The sequence below is a fragment of the Coturnix japonica genome, chromosome 3 (genome assembly GCF_001577835.2).
Source record: "Coturnix japonica isolate 7356 chromosome 3, Coturnix japonica 2.1, whole genome shotgun sequence".
NCBI lineage: Eukaryota > Metazoa > Chordata > Aves > Galliformes > Phasianidae > Coturnix > Coturnix japonica.
In genome coordinates, this window is record NC_029518.1 from 74,786,982 (window position 1) to 74,812,680 (window position 25,699).

At 34.8% G+C, this 25,699-nt stretch overlaps 1 protein-coding gene across 48 annotated transcripts in view; it reads right to left on the minus strand.

Annotated features, from left to right (window-relative positions):
• Positions 1–25,699, minus strand: part of RIMS1 (regulating synaptic membrane exocytosis 1) — a 276,215-nt gene that overhangs the window by 26,541 nt on the left and 223,975 nt on the right. For 36 of the 48 annotated variants that reach the window (XM_032443374.1, XM_032443345.1, XM_032443341.1 and 33 more), the window contains one exon: positions 9,111–9,343. The exons of the other annotated variants lie outside the window; for them this stretch is intronic. In XM_032443374.1, coding sequence (XP_032299265.1) covers positions 9,111–9,343 — 233 coding nt within the window. The remainder of the gene's footprint in view (positions 1–9,110; positions 9,344–25,699) is intronic. 48 annotated transcript variants of the gene reach the window in all.

Sequence of the window (25,699 nt, forward strand, 5' to 3'; positions counted from 1 at the left end):
CTGGAGAGCCATTTTGGGCATTCACCCTATCTTATCTAACCACAAAACTTTAGTACTTCACAAATCATGAAAGTAAGAGCACAAAGACAACAGCTTCCTCTAGGCTTACTAGTAGCCTCCCCATTACGCTTATGGTCTGAATGTGCTCAGGAGCTGTAAACAATGAGGTTACTGTAGAGGATGCAGATCAAAGGAAAGCAAGGCACATTTCTTCTCTGTACCAGCAGTGTGAAGAGGCACATCGCTTTCTCATATAGATACTTCTGTCTTGGTTTTCTTTGTCAGTAATACAATATCCTGTATTTTTCTTAATTTATAAACCAAAAGAAATGAATGAACAACTTTGAGGTGCCCAACTTTCTGACAGGGAATTTGTACTGGGGTTGCAAGACATTTAGAATTCTTCAAAATAAAAAGATACTTTATTTCAACATTTATTTTGAAGGAAAACATGAGAAACAGCTTTCTCTCCCCCTCCACCCCCTATGAAAAAGTCAATATGGGTGAATAAAATAAACTATATAGGAGTGTTTGTGTGGGAGCATCAAGGACTTTTGTAAACATTGAATAATTTCAAAGCAATTCTCAGGTAATTTATGAGGATAAACATGTAACAGATCACTGAAAAAAAAACCCATTTCATTCTTTCAGCTATTTGAATGTCTTAAGTTTATGACACTGCAGTTAAATATTTGTAGAATTTGGTCTGAAAATCTCAACAAGTTGTCAAATCTTACTAAACTGAACTGCAAGTTCAAGAATGAATCTTTCAACAGAAACCTGAGGGTACAGAGAGAGGCAACATACACTATTCACCAGAGTCTAAGCAAATGACTATACCATAGTCTGTAAAATGGGAAATAGTATTTCAGTGTCCCTGTTGTATATTTAATGTCTTATTAAGAGTATCTTATACCAAATAACTCATGTATGTAGCATGTAAGTTTGCAACAGAAATCAATATAGATGTAAACATCAACATTTTACAGTGCTGGTTCCCTTAGGAAGTTATACAACCACCATTTACTATAAATTGCATGCATCAAATAAAAGTAAAGATAGCACAACATTCAAAATACTGAAACTGTCAATATACGCCCCAGTTACCAAAAATAGTTGCACTTTGACAACATACCAATGACTTTAAGATAACTAACTTCCTAGTCTTTCTTTGTATGCATAATTTGTCTCCCCTTGGCACCTTCAAGAAAATTTAGCAGGTTATTGAAAAAGATTGGCTAAAATTTAGTTTAAACACTTTGAAATACCAGTACATGTACAAAGGAAAATAGTAAATTGTAAACATAAAATTGTAGCGTAAAAATTACAGTGCATATTTAAACATAATCTTCTGTTGAATTCTCAGTAATTTTCCTTAAAAAGAAATAATTTGTTATATTACAATGGAAGTCATTTGTTTGCACAGAGATTGGTCATTCCCCAGCATAAATACCGCTACTCATTCGTCACACTGTTTATACTACGCTGCTGCTCCTTCTCTTCTTGGAAACGGAGTTAACATTGGACTGGCAATAGCCCTGGCTAGCAGACACTACAACCTACTGATGCATATGCAGGAACAAGGCCAGAAATTGCCTTTGTTCATCATTTTTCCCTTGATGTCATGCAGTGATGCTGTCACCTGGGTCTCAGCCAGCTGAACTCAAACTTCCTTCATAGTCTGCAAACTGCAATGGAGGGAGTTGCTTTTAACACTGCATCTCAGGTGTGCGCTGCACAGTTCTCTAGCTGACATTTTTCAGCTAATTTTTGTGTCAGTGGGGAAAAGGAAGGGAGATAAAGCAACACTAAAATGGTTTGTATATCAATACCTGATCTATGTGATGTTGTTGGCAACATCTTATAAAACTTAATTCATCAGAATTCTTAGTTAAGGAAATAGACAAACAACACTGTGCCCTTTCAAACTGGACATAAGTTCTAATACTTGAAGCCATTTTTCCTCTAATACAATAACTTGGTAAAAAATTGAAAAATATTGTCAAAAAATCCTTTGAACTTAAAAACAAAATTTTAATGAGTTCATATTTCATTCTTTGTGATTTGAAATTCTGTGTATCTGTTATTATCTGTGATTCCCTTGCACTGCAGAACTTACAGATATCTATGTAGATTTTGCAATAAAAGCAGCAAGTGATGTTACCCTTGAAAATGCCTAAAAATTAAATTGTTTCATGCTGAGCAAGTCATTTCATTCAACTTAAAATCAACGTTTATTCTAGTTCAGTGTAGGCCTGTTTGGAAATAAGAATAACTGAAGGTCTAACACAACTAAGCAAAGGAGACTTACTGCTTTTGTGAGAACAGGAATTCATTCCTGTGCCACAGAGTGAAAGTATTTTTCCTATGGATGACAGCAGACACTCTAAACCTTTCAAATGAATGCCACAGATTTCAGAAAGCCAATGACTGTGCATTGGGCAAGACGTATCTGAGAAGTAACAAAATTTAAGTTTAAAGATGATACTCTTTTAGAAATAGGCATTTATTTATAAATGTTTAACTTGAGGATACTAAATTTATTTATTGTTTTCCCACACTGATAGTACTTTAGCATTACTATTGTACTTTTAATACTGTACTTTTGGAAAGGAATAAATACTAAGATGATACAAGCCCATGCTACCTAAATACTGAGAATAGCCCAAAGTACAGTTAATGGAGTTAAATTACTGCAGTAAAATCTCTGTTAAAAATGTAGAGAGAAAGTGCAAATAAACAGAAAAGCAAAAGAATACTTTTGATTCTGAGTCAACCAATGATCTAGTAGGAGTCAAAGTCAAAATTTATATTTCAGGAAAAAGGAAAAGAACTACATGTAACACTAACTCAGCAGAGCGGCTGGATTTTGTTTGAAAATACTAGCCCTTATTAGGAAATCTCCTGGAAGATGAGTTACTGGAACTGAATTATGTTTCTATTAAGGGTACCGAATTCCTCAGCTAGACGGCAACAGTAAATAAAAGAGAGCATGCTTACATTCACTCAATAGTTTCAAAGAATTAAGTGTCATTACCAGAACAAAGAGTTCCTCTTAGAAAAATAATCAGGTCTTTTTCTTTGGTTTTAATATTATCCTTCATCATTGTTCATTTTCCACTTCCTGCAGCAACAGGAAGGTGCATTAGGAGCTCTTGCTGCTTTCAGTGGGGTGTTCTTTGCTTTGGGTTGCAAGAATTAGAGCTCGAACCCTGTCACTGTCTGTAAGTTATTATTACTGTCCTGGCTGCTGCACTAAAAATTTTTTTTTAATTGCTTGAAAGCAAAAATCCTTCTTTGTGTCAATCTCTATTCTTCTTTTTGTGTAACTGAGTTGTAGTTCTCATAGAACACTGATTACACAAAGCAAACTCTAATGTACTTCATGGTGCAAAATAACAAACCAGGCAGGGAAGACACTTGTTGAGGTAACGCTGAGCAGCAAGGTGAGGTGCAGAAAGGACCACAACAGTTCCACCAGGTACAGAAAGTTGTTTCTCAAAGGAATGCTGTGTAATGTTGAAAAAAGATCTGCAAAGTGTGCAGACATGGTAACAAAATGGAGGTATCAGTAAGAAGCTCATGTTTAAGTGCTACATATTTCTGCAGAGTTGAATATCCAATGCAAACAAATACTTTGGAAATGCTTTCCTACAGCACTATAAAGAAAGAAATGAATTACAGAAGGATAAACTAAGCCTGTAAGGGAACTGCGCAGCTGTAAGACTTCCTAATTCTAATATCTAAGATAATTTTCTAAATCTACAATTAGAAAATCTAAGATCTTGCAGTATTTTATTTGGCTGAAAAGGAAATGGGAAACAAATAAACAAAATAAACAAATGAACTACAAACCAACAAAAAAACTAGAGTACCAGAAAGGGAATCCTATGAAAATGGTGACAGTATTATGCTACACAACAGGAAAAAAAAGGGGCTGTTTCATCTCTACTACGTTAAATTCTTTGAGAGGTTTAAGATAACTTTCCCCTGTTTTGACACTTAAAAATTTCATTATAATTTCTAGACAAACTTTACTCATTACTAATTTATACCCAATTATTCTTCTGCCACAGTTCCTGATAGCATTGCCCTTTTGCTTGAAAAGCATCTTTTGCTATTTTGATGTCCACTTGCATTGCATTTTTACACAACAATCATATCCCTGTTCAACCTTCATGTTTATAGGCTGATCAAATCAGGCAATAAATCATTCTTCGGGGTTTCTATTCCCACAAACATCCAGCATTCATTTTCCTGAAGGCTGAGTCACCAGTATTCCAGATGAGCCATAATTTGTGCCCCTTTCAATTATCTTAGCATTTTCTTAGCTGTCCAAGGAAAAACCTAACCCTACATCTAGGGTAGCATTTGCCTTTTACTTGGCCAGAACTTATAAACAGTGTATATTCATTCTGTGATTTTTATTATATCCATCTCTTCCACCTACATTCCTTCTACATGACAAGTCTCCCAGACTGCATCTGGAAATCTTCATTAGTTATTCTGAAAAGAATGACCTTGCAATCTGCATTACCACATTTTATCCAAGTTCTGTTACTCTGGTCCTTGAGTTTATCAATCCTTCCCCCGTATCACCTGGAAGTGATGTCCTTTCCAAACCAGTATCATCAGCATATTCTAGCAGCACATGCATCATCTCTTTTTAAAATATTAACAAAATCTGACTGTGGTTTTTGTCTCGGAAACTCAACCAGGCAGCACTCTTTGACTGTCATTCTAAGTAAACCAGCTTATGCCTTCCTCTTAACCATTATCTTCCCTGATTTCCAGGGGAAATTCCTTACTGATCTCCAAGTTCTACCTTTACTCTAATTAAAAGAATGACTTACTCCAGTTTAAATAAAACTAGTCTACTGAACTTGCCTAAAAATCAACTTTCTTATCAAACAAATATAATTTTCTAAGTATATTTATTTAATAACTAATATTAAAGTAAACTCAGAGACTGAAAGTTAAAAGAAACACGCTCAGAAATGCATTCTTATATATTTTTTGTAATTGAGACTCAATCAATGAAAAGTAATTTGGGAAAAAAACCCAGACTGCCTGAAGTAAAGTTTGTTAAGATCTGGTAAAAAATAGCAATATTATTTTTCTGATCTCCCTTCCTTATGAAAGGAAGAAACAGCTTTTCTGAGATGGAAAAAAACCAACAACCTCCCTTCCCTCAGAAGTCTGAACCCTTCAGTACATTTCATTTTGGATTTATTATCTGCTTTATCTGCACTAATTGCTACACTAAAATGCATGAAATCCCCTGTTGTATCATAAAACTACAACAAGATGGACAAAATATTACCTCTGCTTGTGTTATCAGATGAAAAACTGAATTTTTTCTGGCAGTATCTACTCTGAAATTATGTAGATCTGAACTTGGAAGATTCCTTTTTTCTTTTTAATTAATTTTCATTGTATCCATGCAGTCTTATCACAGTGTAGCTTCCTAACAGTCCAGCTGTTAAGGTCTGAAAACACAGCTAGCTCACCTGTCCAATCGCCTTAGGAATTTGATAGCCCAGCAGGCAATTGTATCAGAGTTTTTCACAGAGATGTGATACTACCCAATCTCTGGTAGGAAGATGATGAAGATACAGTGACAGAATGTTTGCAAACCACTTTATGGAATTTAGAAGAACAAGAAAAAGTGTGCTTCTGACTGCAGATGAACTTTCTGAATCCCCATCTGTTGACAGGGTAAGAAAGCAAAAGGGAGGAATCTTTTCACCTTCTGCACATACTAGGAGATTTGGGACAGATGGGAATATTTCTTTTTATGAGCAATTTATCTTCTCTTTTACTTCACAGGTGATGCCTCTTTCATTGCTTCTACCCACCCAGAAGTGCATTATTATGTCTCTATTTATGGAACAAATTCTTCAGAAAAAATTCTATCTCATTAGTTTGCAGCTTCTATTTCAAAACAGTGAATAGCAAATCAAAACGCTGTATCAACAATATCAACCTAAGTCACATATTGGTTAGGAAACTCTGAGAATATAATGCAAGTTGAATTAAAATAAAATTGCACAAAACATATTTGGAGCTGTTTTTATGCTTACAGGTCTTTGGTGTGTGTTGCTTTTTTTTTCATTTACTCGTGATAGTAAAAGAAAAAATGGTTTGTCATCAGAAATACTGCCTGCAGATTACAACCATTTTTCTATAAACTGTAAAATCTACCCAGTTTGTAGACACAACAAACAAGTCTTACTAAGTGAGGATTCCCTTATTTCAATGAACAAAGAGTATTACAAAGTCACATAACTGCAAAGATAGGTACATAACTGAAAGGTACTTTTCTTTGCAGATTTACATAAGAATGAAAAGTAAACCTGTCACTAATAGTCTTATAAGGCTCAAATTCAGAAGAGAAATATTTTGCAACAGCAGTGAACAATAAGAGTGTACAATAAAAAATTTGTTACTGGTCCTTCTAAATCTAACATGCAAATGAATCTGCGCCATAAATGCTAAGAGTTTCACACATGCCTGCACAGGTTCTCACACACAAATGCACACTTGTCTTTTTTTATTGAAAAGAAAATTAACTCATAATTATTAGCAGTTACTATTAGCAGTTTCATATACATTTCTACATTTGTATAAGATTAAACCCACACAGTATGCTGTATAAAATCCATTAAATGGATGTCAGCCCTTACTGACCATTTCTTCAAATGCAAAATCAAGATGGAAGTTAATTTTACTAGCTTTGGTGACAACAGTAAAAGGGAAGTTTGGATATACGTGTACCCCAGAAATTTGGAAACTCAGATTTTCAATAAATACCCAATCTTTTGCTTTATTTTTAATCTGTTGAGTTATCGCAGAACTATTTTTTAAAGATCTAGTTTATACTGTATCACCAAAACAGATTTTTTTTTCTTCTTTTTTATTGTGAGTGGCAGAAACATAAATTTAATTAGGTACAATATATTTATATTAATTACTTGATTTAGATTCCTCCTCTACTCTTGTGCACCATAAGAAGGAAGAGTATCCCAGATTTATGCATGAGTAATTAGTCTCCAATAATGAATTTACTTTGGAAAACCTGTCAAGTCTCCTGCGTATATTCTTTAAAAAAAAAAAACAAAAACATATTAATTTATATCTCTGATTTCTGACACAATTAAACAAAAAGAAAATGCTGACTAATAAAGCACACCACATTTTACTTGCTCGTGTTATACCAAAGATAATACTTCTTGCCTAAGACACTGTAAGGCAAAGTAAATTTCATTTTCAACTCTATTTTGTAATCAAAAATAACATATAGTTGTGGTTCACAATTTGGTGTTTGCATTCCATCACAACTTCAGGTGCCCCACTCCTTGCAAACTTTTTACTTACATCAGCCAACATTTGAAGGGCTATTGCAACTACATGTAGAGAATGGGAACACCTGAGCTTTAATTAAATAATGTTGAAAAGAGTTCAGTAGTCACAGTTTAGATTTTAATTTAATTATTAACCCCACTAAGAAGTTCAATCATCTATAATTTGGCAGCTCCCTGTATCTTCCTCTTAATTTTACAGCCCTGGTTCCTGGCTGGAGCTGGACTACTGGATAAGATGGTGCAAAGATATGCTCAGGTACAGCAATTCCTGTTTCAAAGAAATTAAGGAGCTAGAGAAGGAATGCCAGATTGAATCACAAAAATACCCCATAAAATACTTAAAATATTTTCTTCTTTAGTAAGGGGAGCAAAATGACCATCTGAAATCCTTTCTTAACACTGCATCACCTTTTATAATCTAACAGGATGTAATTTTTCCTGATACACCTAAAATAAAAACTTACTGTGTATAGCTATCTGTATTCACGGCTCAGATTCAAGTGAAGCGCTAATAATCTTACAGTGTTTGTGAGCAACACAGTATTAAAATTCTGGGCTTCAAATATGCCTGCTAGAGCTATCATGTAGTTCAACAGCATGATTATACACTTTATGGCTTAAAACTCTTAAGTGAGTATTGCAGATAAATACTGAAATCATTTTCCCGAAGCTGACTCAGCTTTGCATTTTGTAAAACTTACACTGCTCATCTGTCCATAAAAAAAAGGAAAAAGGAAAAATGATGAGATATGACTTACCTTAGTCTAGATTATCCTGACTATATAAGAGGAGAGATGAGATGCTGTATACTTAAATTCTAAATCTGATGCTAGGCTGAAGCTTTTTTTTTTTTTTTCGCTTTTTTTTTTTTTGCTTTTTTTCCCCCTTCACTTTCTTTTAGTAAGAAAGAACCCTTAGGGTCAGCTCCTGCTCACGCTGAAGACAAGAGCTGAAGTCTTCATCAGAGTTCATTACAAGAAGGAAAGGGACTTTAAAACATGCTTTTTTTTTTTTTTTTTTCTTTTCTTTTTTTCTTTTTCTTTTTTCTTCCCATTTTTTATCTTTCTGAATGAACTGTTTTTGCCTTCAGGCTATGCAGATATTACGCTTTTAAGATCTCTGAAGTAGCACTGAAGAGTTGGAAGTCTTATGTTCCTAAGGAAGCATCATTTTCTAGCCTAATTTAGCTGAATTCACTGACCCTATTTTGCCAGTGTTGTTTTTAAAAAAGAAATTATTGGATTTACTCTTGGCTAACAAATCAAAGATTGCTTTTAAAATCACATATTTTGGCACTAAAGACACAACTTGCTATACAAGTTACATAATTGGTATTCATTTGGTTAGATTTTAGTTCCTTCATTTGCAATCAACACTTCCACTATAAAAAAAAATCTATACATAAAAGGTTGCCCTTAGTCAAATGATTGTGCTCTACTTATACCCACAGATGATTCTCGGCATTTATTTGCCTACCTGTAAACAAGGCTTCTGAGATGAAAACACTTTTTGTTGATCAGGACAGAAAATTGTTACAGTGCATAGCTAAAAGGCATTTGCATATGGTTTCTTGTAATTGCCTAATGATCAAAGAACATTAACATATCAGAAATTTTTACACAGTTGGAAAATCTTCTCTCTTTAGCGGACTATATCCAAATACATGTAACATAGATGCCACAGATGAAGAATGGTAAACCATGTCTGGTGAGAGTCCTGCTTCCAAATAGCACGCGTTTTACTCACCTGTTTGGCTAAGTTGAGATGTGCTTCTGCTCCTTCGAGATACTATGGCAACCACTTTGGCACTAAGACTGGAACGCCTTTTCTTCCCACCTGTTCCAACCATGCCGACAGCTGTGTCCGACTGACTCCCATCATTGTGCTCCAGCTTATACATCTCTCCGCTCACACTTGTGCTCTTAGTGATTCTCCCTGAAGTCCCCATCCGTCTGCCTTGCATTTTAGGGGTAAATGTACTACATTTACAAAGTAAAAACAAACATGTTAATTTGTTTGCGCAGCAGTGCTTTCAGAAGTCTTTTTTTTTAAATTAAAAAATTAATTGCAAGTTTAGATAATTTCTCTTTTTTTTTGATTCACAAATAATAAAGTTCATTTGGGTACTCCTCAGGATATATGTTTCCAGTATTGCAATCTGTGCTTCAAGAGAAAAAGAGGAAGTGAATGCTTTCCCAATAGCTTATCAGAGTGACAAAGGCAACACCGAAAAGGCATGTGTAATCTTCCTGCATATATCCCCAGAATACAGAAAGCAATAATTTTAGTGCCAAAGAGAATGAATGTGAGCCTAGAGTATATATGTTGGTTAATACACATGTCTTATAGGCACTAAAGGCTTAAGACTTTCTAGATAAGAAGAAACAATCTTTCGTAATATCATATTTGAAGGAAAGAAAAGATAATATAACACATAGGGTCTTGTACGTTTATACTCTCTCATTTTAAAGGTAAATGGAAAAATTGCAGTACAAAGGCAAAGTAAAGGTGAGGTAAAGAACTAATAACCCATCAGAACTTCTCCCTCTCAAGTTGCTGTTTTTGAAAAAATCTTAGAAACTTGAGATCGTGGTGATGTCTAGCTCTCCTCAAACCAAACAGTAAGTGAAAAGTTATCAAGCAAGATGGGTATATTACAGAAAGAAACAAAGTCGCATACAATTATCATGACAGCATAAAACTTTTTCTGTCATGAAGTCAAGCTATTAGAGTCCAGTTGTCTTGTGGAACATAAATACCCTTTTCTTGAATTTATATTAAATAAACGATGTCCCTAATACAGTAGAGATGCTTATTAAATATACTACAGTCTCTTGAAGTTGTAAAGGACACTAAATTGTGATGCTTTTTGTTGTTGTTCACACAACTCAATAAACTCACATTTACACATTATCTAAGCTAGCAGCTTAAACCATTTGTTGATTAGGCCATAGATAATTCCTTTCCACATTGGATTTTAATGCCTATTTCTGTTATGCTGATGATATCTTCTATACAAAGCTGAGTGTAGCATTTTTTCCCCACTTTGGGTCATGGAGTCTTTTGTCACTTCTTTAACTTGACAATATTCCAGTAAGAGAGAGGAAAGAAACTGGAAATATTTCTGTTGAAAGCATCTGTTGACATTTACCTTTATCCATATTGACATAAAGTATATTGAAATACTGTTTTATAGAATGTATAATTTAGAGGGAAAAAAAATTACAGAACCTGCCCTGCAGTTAAAGAAATAATTGTTTATCATACTATTGACTTTGCTGTGCTAATTTCAAGTATTTATGGATATAATAAATACCGATCCTATCATATTATTATGCCATCTACACATTTCAAAAGTATTATTTAACTGCAATGCTCTCATCTCACATTAGGTATTGATAATAGTTTAGGGGACAGTGATGTAGACCAATTGAGAAATAGAAGTTGATAGTACCATAATTTAAAGAAAATCCAATTTTTGATCTAATAATTTTCTAATTCAAGGGCTAAGAATACTTTCTGACTGACAGATAGATCACTTTTTCAAAGAATGTATATACGTTTCAATTTTCATTGTTTGGGACAGATAGAGGAACTAAAGAATTCACCTTAAAAAGACTGAAACATTTGGAATTCAGATCCTTGTGCTTGTTTTTACCATAAAATACCAAGCTTCACTTTCCTAAGGGAGAATTGCATAATCACTATGCTCCGGGTCTAATTTATAAAGCACAGAGAAGCAGAAGACCTGCAAGAATTTACAGATACTCTTTTGCACTTAAACCTTCCAATAAAATACCTACTTTCTTCTTTTTTTTTTTTTTTTTTTTTTACTTGTCTTTCTGGGAATACTGACACATTCATTTAAATGTGCAGGCTAAAATTGGTAAATTATGAAGTTATACTGTCAATTTAAATCTAGTTACAACATAACAGATAAAATAAATGAATATAAATTTCCATAGGAGGATAACTATCACTGGCAAGGTAACATCATTTATGTTACATTGTTATACTGGTTATTGGTGCATCTATCTTACATCTGGAACTCTCTTTCAAAAGTATCAGAACAGCATGTATTCATAATTTAAATTCAGGATAGTCCAAATATATTTTGTTTTCCTACAGCTCTGTCTTTTTTTACACAGAATAAAATTCAGTTTTCTCTCTCTTGGTTGGTTACTACTTCAGCACCATGCATGATATTGTGTGATGAATGAAACAACTGAATAGAAGCTGTATTTCAATGTAAGTATTTTAAGTATTTTAAGCCCCAGCCCCAGTGAAGGAGCGCGGCCATACCCTGGGTGCCAGGAACTGTCCTTCAGCACCATGTGTGGGGTCTGCGGGGTCACCCACACAGGATAGGCAGTCACTGTTCCCTCTACAAAGCACTAAATGCTCATGTTTTTCTGCCAGAACACTCTCAGTTGAGACGGGTCGCATCTCATGTGCTATCTGTCTTAGACAAGGTGAAAGACTGTATTTATATGTCAGCAGTCACGGTCCTTGAAGACGACAGTATATTCAATTTTGCTAGCTGCCTATACCTGAAAGTTGTACCTCTCTCACGTCTGCGAGGAAGAAGAATGAATCTCTAATATAAATAACTCATTCAAAGAGTAGTCTGAATTACAAGCTGACAGAAAATTTAACTGTAAAGTAAGTTCTCTAAAATGAACACAGTGCAAGGACAGAAGGAATTACATTTGCGTATATTAAACTACAGCGCACAATTATATAAAACTTAAAGCCAGTTGCATGTATTACATCTCTACATATTTTTTAACATTCATATATCTAATGCAGAGAAATAGACAGCAAAAATTATTTGGATTGAGAAGATTATTACAGAGACGCACAGTTTTGAAATAACAATGTAAAGTATCTGCCAGTGGTACATATCACCTGAAAAACAAAGACAGTAAGAAACAGGAAGTGAGAGCAAACTTTGCCCCTAAACTCACGTACATAAAATCCCAAAGTGAATCCTTCCAGGGAAAAAAATCTTAAGTGATTAGCCACTGCTAAAATAACAGTATTTTCTTCATTACCTTGGGCTCATTGATGGCTTACAAAACATATTCTTTTTAGATGTTTAATTTCTTAAGCACTCGTTTTTTAGCTCACCCATTTTTCCAAAAAATGCAAGCCATGAATAAATAAACAATTCTCTGTATTTGCCGAGGTACTGATGATATTGTAACATAAGTTTCTTCCATAAAATTGCAGTAACTTGAATCTTTAGATAAAATCCCTGGCCTACATAATCACAAGCTACTGAATTTCCTCTCTGTTCTACTGAATGCAGAATCACGTACAAATTCTTTGCCCCTCTGGCATCCTTCTGCAATGAGGTAACTCATGAATACTAATAACCTCCTAAACATATTATAGTTGTGGACCAAATGGAAGATGAGCAATCCTTTAATAATGGGGAACATTACATTTTAAAAAATAACTTACATCTTGTTATTAGTATTAAATGATATATAATTTATAAATCCAAACTCAAAATTACCTATCCACAAATTGTTCTGTCAGTCTTAGAATATATTGTCATATTTACCTATGATAAACAATGTTACTGTAAGATTAATTACTATGCAATTCATGGTATTCCATAAATCATATGTGGTGCTTTACAAACCAAGGGACAAACACATATCCCTATTCAAATTCTCTCAGAAAACCTGAGACATTTTTAGACTACAAAGTTGGTTGATTCAAGGAAATAATCATTTTCTACAGTCTGTACATCTAACTTGTACATCGATCATATATTATATCCATAAAATAACCATTAGAATCACAAATAACTTTGTTCTGCTGTAAAATCTCTACATTAGGGTACTGATGGTGTATAGCTGAAATTGTCACCTGTAAATTATATCTGTTCTTGACAATATTCCTGCTTCTCAGCAACATAAATATTTCCTCTGAAATTACAGTCTCAGTTTCATTGTGTTCACTGTGTAACTCGCACTGTGGAAAGGGTGGGGAAAACTTCATTACAGTAGTCTCTGGGAGCCTAACTGATACACATCCTACTTTGGAATATCAGGAAATTTCCACATTGGAATATAATATCTGAATATGTATTCTGGAAATGCTCAAGGAACACATGAACCAGTGAACTGCAAGCTTCACAGCTCAGGAGGATTTGCATTTTCTCCATGGAATTAAAGAATAATAGTTTCAAAAGTATTTTTCAACACCAGAGGATCTGAGCAGATTTTCTAAGAACATTTCAGCAAGCACAGAAGTTGTCTCTGCTTGCAGGAATCTATGTGTCTGTCTGTGTGAAGAGCCATGACATTACCAGCCTGTAGCCAGCAAATAATATAAGTCATAAAATGAAACCAATACAAAAGTAGTCAGCATTTGCTCAGGGTTAAGGATGGCTATTACTGCTGCTGTGGACAGACTAATGGAATCAAAGCGCAAATAGCTCAGCTGACTCAAACTTGATTGCTAACAGAGTTGTATATACTAAATTCAAGGATAACAAACCTAGAAAGCACATACATGTTAAATCTGTATCAAGCAATTAGGTAATGTGATTATGACATAAAAAAAAAAAAACGTGCAGTTTTCTATGCTCAGCACTAAATTGAGAAAACTTCCTTCAGCAGAAAAAAGGCTGAATTCATCATTTTTTCTTTCTTTGCATGACATTCAGCACGTTATTCTCTCTGTTACAACATGCTGTACATTGCAACTCCCACTAAAGGTAGTGAAGTACCTGTGACCTTTTCTGACTAAAAAGGCTAAATTTCAGATATAAATAGCTTACTAGTGCTTTACAGAAGTAGACAGCAATAGACAATAGATACAAAATACAGGATCATAGAATTCTTGATCCTAAAATGGAGGAGAAAAATCAAAAAGGCTAAATGCAATGACAAGAATAACAAACAAAATATAGAAGTCTCAGCCCTGGCAAAAACTATTTTTCCAGATTTCTTCACTCTAAAAATAACATGTACTGCCTGTTAAAAATGTTTCAGGGCAATGTTCCTACAATACAAGTTTGTATTTTATCTTAATCAACTGCAGTAATGAAATGAAAAACTAATTACAAGTATTTTTTCTCACTTTTTTCAAATCATTAAATTGCTGGTAAAGTGACATTTTCTTTGAAAGACAAAGTACAATTAGACAATAAAAATGCATAAGCAGTACTTTATATTAGATATTTCTTGCACAGATGTTCTGAAGGGATTGAAGACTCCATCTCCCTCCCTCTCTGACAGTGGCATAAAGCAGTTTATAATGACAGATTAAAAAAAAAAAAAAAAAGATAGTATTTAGTTAATACATATTCAGAACATTAATTACTCTGGCTTCACCTTGGTCTTATACAGAAACGTCCTCAGAACCAGACATTTCCATCTGCAATATGCTTTTTGGGGGTTAAAAGTATGCATAATTTTATTTTTAAGCAGCTTAGCTTAACTGTTTTAATTTGTTTTGCCTCCACATTAACCATTTGGTGGACACTGTCCTCTCAAGGAGATAAGGAAACACGCTAATATTGCACTGTAACATAGTAGACAGATTTTCTTCACTTCGAAAAGTGCTCATGTATGACTGAAAGATGTCAATGAGGTAATCCTTTCATTAAGCACAAGCTGTTTTCTACCTTTGAATACCTGTACACATTTAAGAAAACAGCATCTTCTTTTCCTAATTATCAAGATATAGAAGAAGTCAACAATGAAAATACCAAAAGATTTTCTATCACATCATGTTGATGCATTCAATTGTAATTCCCACTGCCAATTAGATTGTCTGTTTCATAAATACTTCGTTTCCTGGCTAGAGGCAGAAAGTCTGTATTTTCCAGGAAATCTCCTTCTATTACCTATTCTGAAACTGGGAAGTCAGATCAACTGTCCATGATGCAGGAAGGCTGCACCATCTGAACTGGCAACCAGGCAATATGCAAGGCAAGGCAATCTGACTGGAGTGAGATGGACATCAATCCTTGGAAGGAAAAAGACTGGTTCTTTGAAGAAGGAGCATAAGAAAACTTTGGGAATATATTCTTCTCAAGGCTCTAAAATCCCCGAGGCTGAATGTAAGCCTTTCCAGCATATCATCACAAATACTTATTACATTATCTCAAGAGATGGTTGATTTCTCTTTTATATCAACAAAACGCTATTCCCTCGTTCTTCAGAGAAATTGCTTTTTCATATGCCATTCATCAAGTACTGTAACTGAAACTTCACAAACACATGAACAATTCAATCCTTTACTGTGTAATTTTGTTATGCTAACAAACATTTTAAAGGACTTCTTGTATTTTTTGCACCAAACTTTCCATGTGGTGAGGGGGCTAAATCCACAGCAGTAAGCCATAATAAACTCAGATGTAAGAGGCAGCTTATGATCACTAATGAAAACTCATTTGAAGAGATTTGTCCGTTATCACATAAAAACTCTAGGACAGAAACCTGAAGGGATTCACTTGACAGAGCAGGAATTATCTACCTGAGCCAGAAGACCATTCTTCTCTTCTTGCCACTCTCCTTCCTCCTCAGCCTCTAAATATATTCTAGCTTCTGTGAAAAAAAGGTCTTAAAAAAGGACTGGGTCTACATGTACAGTCTACATTTATCCCTGGGATAGGCCCATAACACGTGCTGACTAAAGAAATTTCTGCAGAGAGAGATGTAAGAGTAATTCAATGAATCTGCCTACACACACGACAAAAAANCCAAAAAAAAAACAACACAAAAAAACACAAAAAAACCAACAATCTCCCAGAAAACAACAATAGACTTACACAGCCAGGCTCAGTTGCAGATTTCCTATTTTCCAGCACTTAGCTTTGCATTATTCACATTTGTTTTGTATTCTGTGTGAATGTTTTCTTTGCTAATCATACTTTATATTACACAAATTTGTTTTTACTGATGTCATGAAAAACATTCATAGCTAAGCAATAAAATTGATGGAATATTTTATTTACATACACAAGCTAGAATTCTTCTATTTTTCAATTGTTTTCTCATTTTCTATTAAAATATTTTTATTAAAACATGTCCATCAATCACACATCAAACACATCATATTTTAATATATTACAAACTGAAGAATGGAGAGCCATAAACTTAATAATTGAGAACGACAGTTCTTCAAGTCAATTTTGATGGCTGTTCTTCCACTTCAGGTTATTATTTGTCTGTCAGTGCACTGAATTGCTTAGCCAGGCAAACTTCCTTAAAAATGAAGCTTTCTTTTTTTTTTTTTGTTTTTGTTTTTGTTTTACTTTTGACATGAGGAATTTTTTAATTCCAGAGTTGCATTTTGCATTCTGTTGAAATTGTGTTTATCTTTCAACACAACATGGCTTGGATTCTTCCATCTTATAACTGTATTTTTCAATTTTAAGTAGCTGCACTTTAACAAAGTAGCAGTTACATCACTGCTATGCAACACAGTTATATTGAAGACTGCCAAATTTTCCATTAGCTTTTAGTTTCGTTTCGTGTAAAAACTTAGAGTAGATCAATTGTGTAAAGAGTCTACTTATATTGACAAGCATCAGTCACCCCCCTAGGGGAAGCTGAATAAAAGTACTCAAATATTTGTTTCTTAGGCACAGAAAATGGTCAGACTCCTGCTTTTAAATAAAAACATAACTGATATACCTTTTAAAAACAGTTACAATGTTATCCTCATGCTAATATTTTCCAGAGCAATATGTTCTAAAAAATTGTAAAAAATGTATTAATGCTTGTGAAATGCATCATTATTTAGAGTACAGGAGTTTCAAGTGCTGTTTATCACACACTCCTCCAAAAGTTAAATCATTGTTTTGACTTACAAACTTCCAATTCAGGAAGACAAAACAAGAAGTGAACTTAATTCAGATATGAACTTTCTGAGCTTCTACCTTTGTTTCCTGTATTCATTTTGCAATTTTTACAGCTTCTGTCAGTCTATCTAATAACTCAAGGTGGTACATTTTAACCAGAATTGATACACTGTGAATTTTACACCAAGATTTTACAGGTCTGTTAACTAGAAGGGAGATGCCTTAAATAAGGTCCCCTGCTGAAGAAAGCTGCTTTATGATTTCAGTACTTATGTATTCTCCTTGGCCTGACAGCTGGACACTCTGGGTAAGGGGAAATCACAGGGGCACAGTGGATGAGGGTGATGGCTATACTGTGGGTATGAGGATGTGACACTCCATTAACAGAGTAGTTCTAAAACTTCTTGCATGCAGTCTTTTCACTATGATGAATATTCAAGTGGAATTAATTTAATTTTTATCAGCTCTCCATGTTAACACTTATATGACTTTCATGAGCACAGCACTATCACAGACATTTACTAGGGACACATACATGCATGACTGGATGTAACATATGGTAAAAATGAGCACAATAAATGTGGAAAGCCCAAATAATGAAAATTACTGAATCTAGTGCCCAATTTAGGACATTCATTTTCCTTCACTTTTTTTTTTTTTTTTTTTTTTTTCTCTTGTGGTAGAAGTTTCAATTGTCACAATGGAGAGTATACATTTTGTTGCTGATTTTAAAGCATCCTGTGCTTTGAAACATACTGAATCTTATAAATCTGTCCTATATGACATCCTCTGCTTTGCTAGTATTAAGAGGATCTTTGGATTGAACAAATGCTAACACCTGTCACATAGTAAAATGTTAATTTAAACATCTTATTTTTAAATAAAGACTTTGTAATGGAAAATTCCAAGATGAAAGAAATCTCCTGGAAACAGAGCAGGCTATGAATCTAATATGGGCTTCTATTGTTTATTTTTAACTGTAAGACCCTTGGAAAGTCTACAGACTGTCAGCAGCACTGGCTACATTACAAATGCTTTGGGATGCCACTGCAGCTTTGGGAGGGAGGATGTTTTCGGTAGTAATATCAACTAATTAATCTCACTCAGTATTTAAATACAAAACTAGAAACCTCTGAAGTAACTGCACAATAAACGTTTCTTATTGCATTATTTAAAAAGTGAGTCCCTACTTGGTGACCCTAAATGCCATGTTTATTGTAGAAACCTTGACTACAGAGAAACAGCCATACACAGGAAAATTATTGGGAATATAATCAGCATCATAAATATAGCAGTTTTCCTATGATATTTATGACATCCTATTTTATAACAAACTGGAGTTCCATTATTGTTTTAGTCATGCTCTGAAAAGCTAAAATAGCCAAATAAACTAGTTGTAATACAAGTGATAAACGAATCTAATTGCTAAAGCTAATGAGAATGGAAAGTACCTGACAACTTGATGCAAGTGCTCAACACAATGCAAAACTCCTGCAAGTCAGAAAAAAACATATAAAGAAGGGTTTCATATCATGACTCAGCAAAACACCTGCCATGTACATGAACTGCCCTCCTTCCAGCAATTCATGGGTTATGTACATTAATATAGTACAGGCTATGTGGCTCCCCTCATTTATTCTCTAATCTGCCACCAAACAGCTAAGCTTGCTAAGAAAACACTTTTCAAAGGCTCAATTCTCTGAAAATTCCAACCCTCAGAATACCCATCTTAGTTGAAACATCAACTCAACATCTCTGGGTCACACACAGAACACAATCCTGGATTTATATGAAAGTTACTTGAGTAGTAGAGATGAATTAAATGACTGTGAAGTCTCTCTCATATTATATGCACTATCTTATTTTGAGGGTATGGCAAGAAATGATGGAAAGTTTCCAGAGAATAATGAAGATTAGCAATAGATTCTTCATGAAGGTGAAGCAGTTTAAGATAACTTTCTCTTCCACTTAGAAAGAAAAACAATTCCCTTCCCTCCCCCCCCCCCCCACACCAAACTAAGCTGAAATAACGGACCACAGAAGGGTCTATGAAGAGAAAGTAATTCAGTGATCTTTTTTTCAATGAGGAATTCTACACTTTGTCCTTACTAGCAGAAGACACATTTGAAGAGGGGCCAGCAAAAGAAACAAGTAACTGTATTTCCTTCAGAGAATTCAGTTCCACTCAGTACATTATTAAGAGAAATGAAAAAGTTCATTCTCTGGAAGCCATCTATCTGGCTAGAGTACTACAATATAACAGACAATAGTATAATGAAATATATTTGCCAAACAAAGTTAGAAAATAGATACTTAGTCTTTATGAAACTAAAGATATTCTACACAGTTACAAATTTCACATGACTTCAATTACAGCTTACTGAAGTATAACTCAAAACCTAAAAGTTAAACTAGCAGAGTAACACTTTGAGTCTGCACTTTAATAGCTACCAGTATGATTTATTTATACAAATTAGAAGGGTCCCTAATTTCTTTTTATTGTTCTGTTATTTGTACATTAAAGCACAAAATAAATGCATTACTGCATTATAAATATACAAGTTGCTGTATATGAACACAGCACAGTTCTAATATTTTGTATTTCTCTTTTACAAAGGAGGGGTGGCATTCTGTACAACAATTTTATACAAAGTACTGGTAACGAGAGGTAGAAAAATCAGAGACATCTTATTGGGTCTGGTAAACCCAAACTCTGATCCCTTTCATGCTAAACTACATCACTGAGTATTTCACTGGAAAATTAATACAGCTCAATCCTTTTTAATTAATATAGCATGAACTTGCCCTGGCACAGGTTTGTATAGGGAGCATGGAATCCAATGTGAGCAAGGTACAAAAGAAATCTGTAACATTCAGCACGTCATCAGAATCTAAGGATAGTGAAAGTTCACATCATAAGCACGGCAAAGTAAATAGTCCATACAAAGACAGTTTGAAATTGCTTGTTGTTTCTATTTCCTGGGTTATTAGCTTTTCTTAATAATATACAGCAGGGTTCTTCTGCTGTTGCTTCTGTTTGCTCTTTCTTTAAAATCTATAATAATAATTAAAAGATTTTACATTTCATTTTTTGATTTATGAGTGAATCTTAACTACATCCTGTACACAGTAGCAAAAATTCAATATATGGATTTTAATTAATTTCATAATAAAGATTAAATGAAACAGTCTATTTAACACACAACATATTCTCATTAGCTGAAATGCATTAAAAGCTTTTGGTGCACCATGTTTTCCTTGACTGTCATGACATGTAGTTAAACTTAACTGAGCTGACTATGTGATGCTGTACTGCTACATATCAAGTGAATTACTGAGCTGACAAGGATGGATACAGTCTAAACACAGGATGAGGGAAAAACTAAACTTACTGCACAGGTTACGTCACATATGTTTATGACAGCAGCATGCAGCACTACTGTGAATGCTGAGAGGAGATCAGAAGAAACTTCATACTTTCTCTACTTTGTTCTCCCTCAACACCCTAAAAGGCTAAACTAGCTCTGATTTACTATATAGGTGGATGGAAATCCAATGGGAGAAAATCTATTACTGATCTAGGAAGTACACCATGTCTACATTTCAATGCTGGCTGTCCTCAGTGAGATGGCAAATGTCCAGTTATTTTATCTAGCTCTACACTGAAGACTTTGAGCATTTTTTTTTTTGCAAGACAACAGCAGAATAAGCAGTGTGTAGTGAAACTCTGAACAAAAAGAGGCATCCACAAGTGAATATGTTACTAAATAAAAAACAGCTACAAGCACAAAGATACCTGTACAGATTTGTTTAAATATTCTATAAATTAACTCACTCTGTCATTAAAATAAATTCCAAGGTCATAAAAGAAATAAGGAAAAACCTCCTAAAAGATGTGGGTGAGAGCAAAAGCAATCAGTAAAGCTAAAGATGGACTCTGATAATACATTAAGCTCATACAAGTCTTTGTGATGGCACAGTCTACATTAAATAATGCTAGAGAATAACTTTGCAGTCCTATATTTTTACATGTAAGACAGAACAGATGTAGGAAGAACTGGCTTACAGATATTACAAAGCAGGACTGAGTTAAAAACAAAAACTTCCAGATGTGTCACCTAGTAAAGCTATGGCTTGATGATATAACATTTCAGCAGATCTGCTTATGTCCAATCTGTTCTGAATCCAGAAGAGCATCTTTCCCCTTGTTGGCTTCTTGATCACTGGTGTAAATTCAATGTCATGAAAAAAAACCAGTCCTGGATTGCTTGTGCCCTACTGCATTGCTCATGCAGAAGATCTCAGGATGGTCTGAACTTCCCACAAAGATCAGGACCTATGAATCTTGATCTTCATCCAGTTGTTGGAAACCCATTTTCATCTACTACATCTTAGCCAAGAAGTCAGATAGCTGACACCCATAACATTATCTCTTTGGTGATTCCTCTAATCTTAAATGATTTCAGTAGGCACAGCACCCATCTCTAGGGGGAGTTCACTGCATCCTCTCTGTTCTCTCACATAAACCGCAACTCCCCATCCTTGCCTCTCTGGCTTGTGGCAGTCAAAGGGAATGTATGAGACTATTTTAAAAGTCATTGAGTATCATGATGTGAAATTAGAACTGGTTCAATGTTCCAGCCAATTATATTTAATATGATTCTTTAACGAATCAATTTAAAGTATTTTAATTAAACATAAGCATTTATATAAACAATACATGTAAAAAATAGTTGAAAATATGGCACATACATAATTATATTTAGTGCCTTAATAAATGTTTGATATACAAGAATATAACTCCTAAGAAAGATGTGTTTTTCAAATTTTAAATGAGAAATAACTATGATATTTCTTATGCAGGGATCTTTTGTTTCAGATACAGTAAGAGAAATTCACCTTAAAAAGAGTTACCCAGTTTTTTATATAATTGACAGATATAACATAAACATCTTATATGGCAGACAATTTGCTAAGTCCTCCAGCACAGACACCTCTAGTTTAACCCCCAAACACATTACAGTTCCCTACTTGATGTCACTGAGAAGTCCATCGTCAAAGGTATGTTTGATTAAATGGGCTTCTAACGAATAATAATGCCATTGTGTCGTTGGGAATAATTTTAAATCAAGTGAGCAAATATTCTTTTTTTCTCTGATCAGGTCTACAAGTTGCTAATTCATCGTCATGTATTTAACCTTGATCTTTAATAATCAACCATTTGCATTAAAACCTGAGAATTCCTTTCTGCTTCAATTAGCATTGCCCTGGGAAACGTTCTTGAAACATGAGATGTAATATCTAGGAAACACATGGACAAAGTACTGTTTGACTGTATTACGAATTCATCGTGACATGGAGTTAATGACTAATAAAAGTTAAACTGCAGGACTAAAAGGACTAGTAATCTGAATTCAGTTATGAAAAACACACAAAATCTACATGTTATGATAACCCAAGTTCACCAATCTGATTCTTATTCAAGTCAGAATTGACACAACACTTGATACCGGCCTGGAATTCCACTAGAGACCATGGCAGTCAACCACACTTCTTAGTAACAAGATATCTGAAATAATGTTATATCCAAATTATGATGTCTACTCTGAAAGTAATGCCCCTTGTTTTGTTACCCAAGAAAATCAGAGGTGGATGTTGGTGGCATGGCAATAGAGGTTGAACCTTCCCACCAACATTTGATTACTTTGTTGCTGTGTGACAGATGGTAGCAGAGGGGCAAACTGACAAAATGGTGTCTGACATGGAAGTGTACATGAAGTAAAGGTGTGTTACTGAATTCCTCCACGCAGAAAACCTGGAACACATTGACATTCATCTACTTATGGAGATCAAAGAATGGATTCGAGCACAGTGAGGCGGTCAGTGGTGTGTTTCAGCAGTTGCAACAGGCACATGAAAGACAAGCCAAGTTCCAGACAGTCATGCATAGCTCTCACATCACAAAATGAAGAGCACGTTGATCAGCTCTTCCAGGCAAATTGGTGGATTATGACCAGGAAATTATGTATGAGCTCCATACTACTGTCAGCTTCAGTGCACTGGGAACAATGGTGGCAACACTGGAATATCACAAAATTTGCTCCAGGTGGGTTCCACAAGTGCTTACATATGAACAGAAAGAACATCATTTGCAAGTTTATCGGGACCTACTGAACAAACATGAGACTGAAGGGGATAGTTTCCTGTACTGCAATTTACCAGTGATGAAATGTGGTATCACCACTACAAGCCAGGGTCAAAATGTCAGTCCACAGAGTGCTGACATGTGAATTCCTCACTGAATAAAAAGTTCAAGGTGCAGCCCTCAAAGGGTAAAGTAACGTACACTGTCTTTTAATATAGCCAAGGGGTAGACTTCCAGGAAACTGGACTTCCAGTCCAGGTGGACTTCCTGGAAACTGAACAAATTATCAATTCTGACTGCTAAATCACAATGCTGACCAAGCTGAGTGCTCAAACTTCCAGACTCCAGCCAGATAAGACAATTTTTCTCACAACATGATAACACCAGGCTCCATACCAGTTTGAAGACCATACAACACATTGCCAATCTTGAATGGACTGTTCAACTACACTCATCGTATAGTCCAGATTTGGTGCCTTCTGACTTCCATCTGTTTGGGCCAATGAAAAGTGGACTGTGTGAGAAACATTTTCCTAGTAACTATGCCATCATAGCAGCTGTGAAACAGTGGGTCACATTTGCTAGTGTACATTTCTACAAGTGTAGCATGTGTGCTCTTGTTCATCACTGTTGAAAATGCATAGCTAATGATGCTACATTGAAACACATTGTAGCTGTGAATTAGCTCTATCAAACCTGTTATTGGGCTCTTTGAATCTGTTGTAGTTTCCACAGAAATAAACAGGAGGCATTACTTTCAGAGTGACCTATAGGGTTTATTCATACGTAACCATTTCTTACTGCATTCACCTGCTAAACAAATTAGAAGTGATGAAGCCGGTTTATATACTCATATTTAGGCCTGACATCAGTTATAATTACATCTCCATTAGAAATGCTTTTAATCAACAAAGTACCCAGAGTGAAGATTAGCATGGATGCTATGTCACAGCATTCTGACAGGTAATTCAATCACAATTATACTGTTGGAATGAAATAAGACTTCTGCCTTAAAGAGTTTAGACACAGTCTTGTCATCAGTCAACAGACTGGAAAGGTTTGGTTTTTATTTTCTCTGAGTTACTTAGCTTCTTCAGCATGCTCAAGTTTTCAAATAGTAGAAACCTTTCTATTTTCACATTTTGACTAAAGGAACATTTGGACTGTTATCTAGCTATTCAGATAAAGTACGCTATACTTCTGTGTTGTTCTGCATCAATTTGTTTTCTCCTTACTATAAACAGCATTTTATTCTACAAATGATATGCATTATGATCAATGCAATTTGAATGTAATGTAATGGAAGGAATAACTCACCACAATTAAAATTGCTATACGAACTTTAACAGTTACATATTTATAGCTAATTTGCACGTTTTTGAGCCACATGATGTGCTACCACACTTTAAAAGTCTTAACTGCTTGAACAGATAAATAAATATTTATAAATATAAGGTAATATATGATACATTATCCAAAATGATAGAATCTCAAATTATCAAAATCTGATCAGCTCTTCTAGATTTAGCTAGCTTTTTTTTTGAGGGTCTTTTCCTTCCTGATGACTTGGAAGGCAAAGTCAGGCAACTGTTTATACTGATTGTGCTTGTGGTAAAATTGGTGGATATAAACTGCAGTCACTATGACCTGAAACTGCAGTCCTTCTGACCTTTAAGAGTAATCGTATTTTGCACAGAACAGCAAAGTTGTTGCTTTCTTACTGAGAGCTGCAAGACAGTACTTTGTATTTTCACTTGACTAACAGCTTAATTTATATCTCTTTCCAGAAATGCAATAAAACAAGGATGATAGGATTATGTTGACTAACAACATTAACTTGAACTATTGCTGCCTTAAAATGAGCGGGCTTATTTCACATTCAGAAATGTGACACCTCAACTCTAAATCAACACTTTTAAGCTCATGTGAGAATGCTGGAAGAGGATAGTTTAACAGGTTTCTCATCTGGAGGCTACAGTACTCTCCAGTTTCATTTTGCTATTTAAGACAGCTTGCTGCTGAACAGCTGTAGGATTCAGTCTCCTCAGCTCAGTGGAGAGAGAGAGCCTTCCCAAAGGAGATTCAGAGCAGGAATCTTGCTAATGTATTCTGAATGCTGGAATTTTTCTCTTGAACACAAAGTGTACCTAAGCTTATTACCTGGATAAACTTAATTTAGTGAGGTGTGTAAAACTAAGCCAACTTGTTTGGACTTCTATAAGCTTACTAAGTTCTTTGCAGCTCTCATTTTCAGAAGACATAAAGAGAAAAGAACTTAGTATGTAAAATTGGCAGTTCAAAGAACTTCTGGGCCTTCAACATAACATTACACTCACTTGCCAGGGTCGGTTGGCCGACACA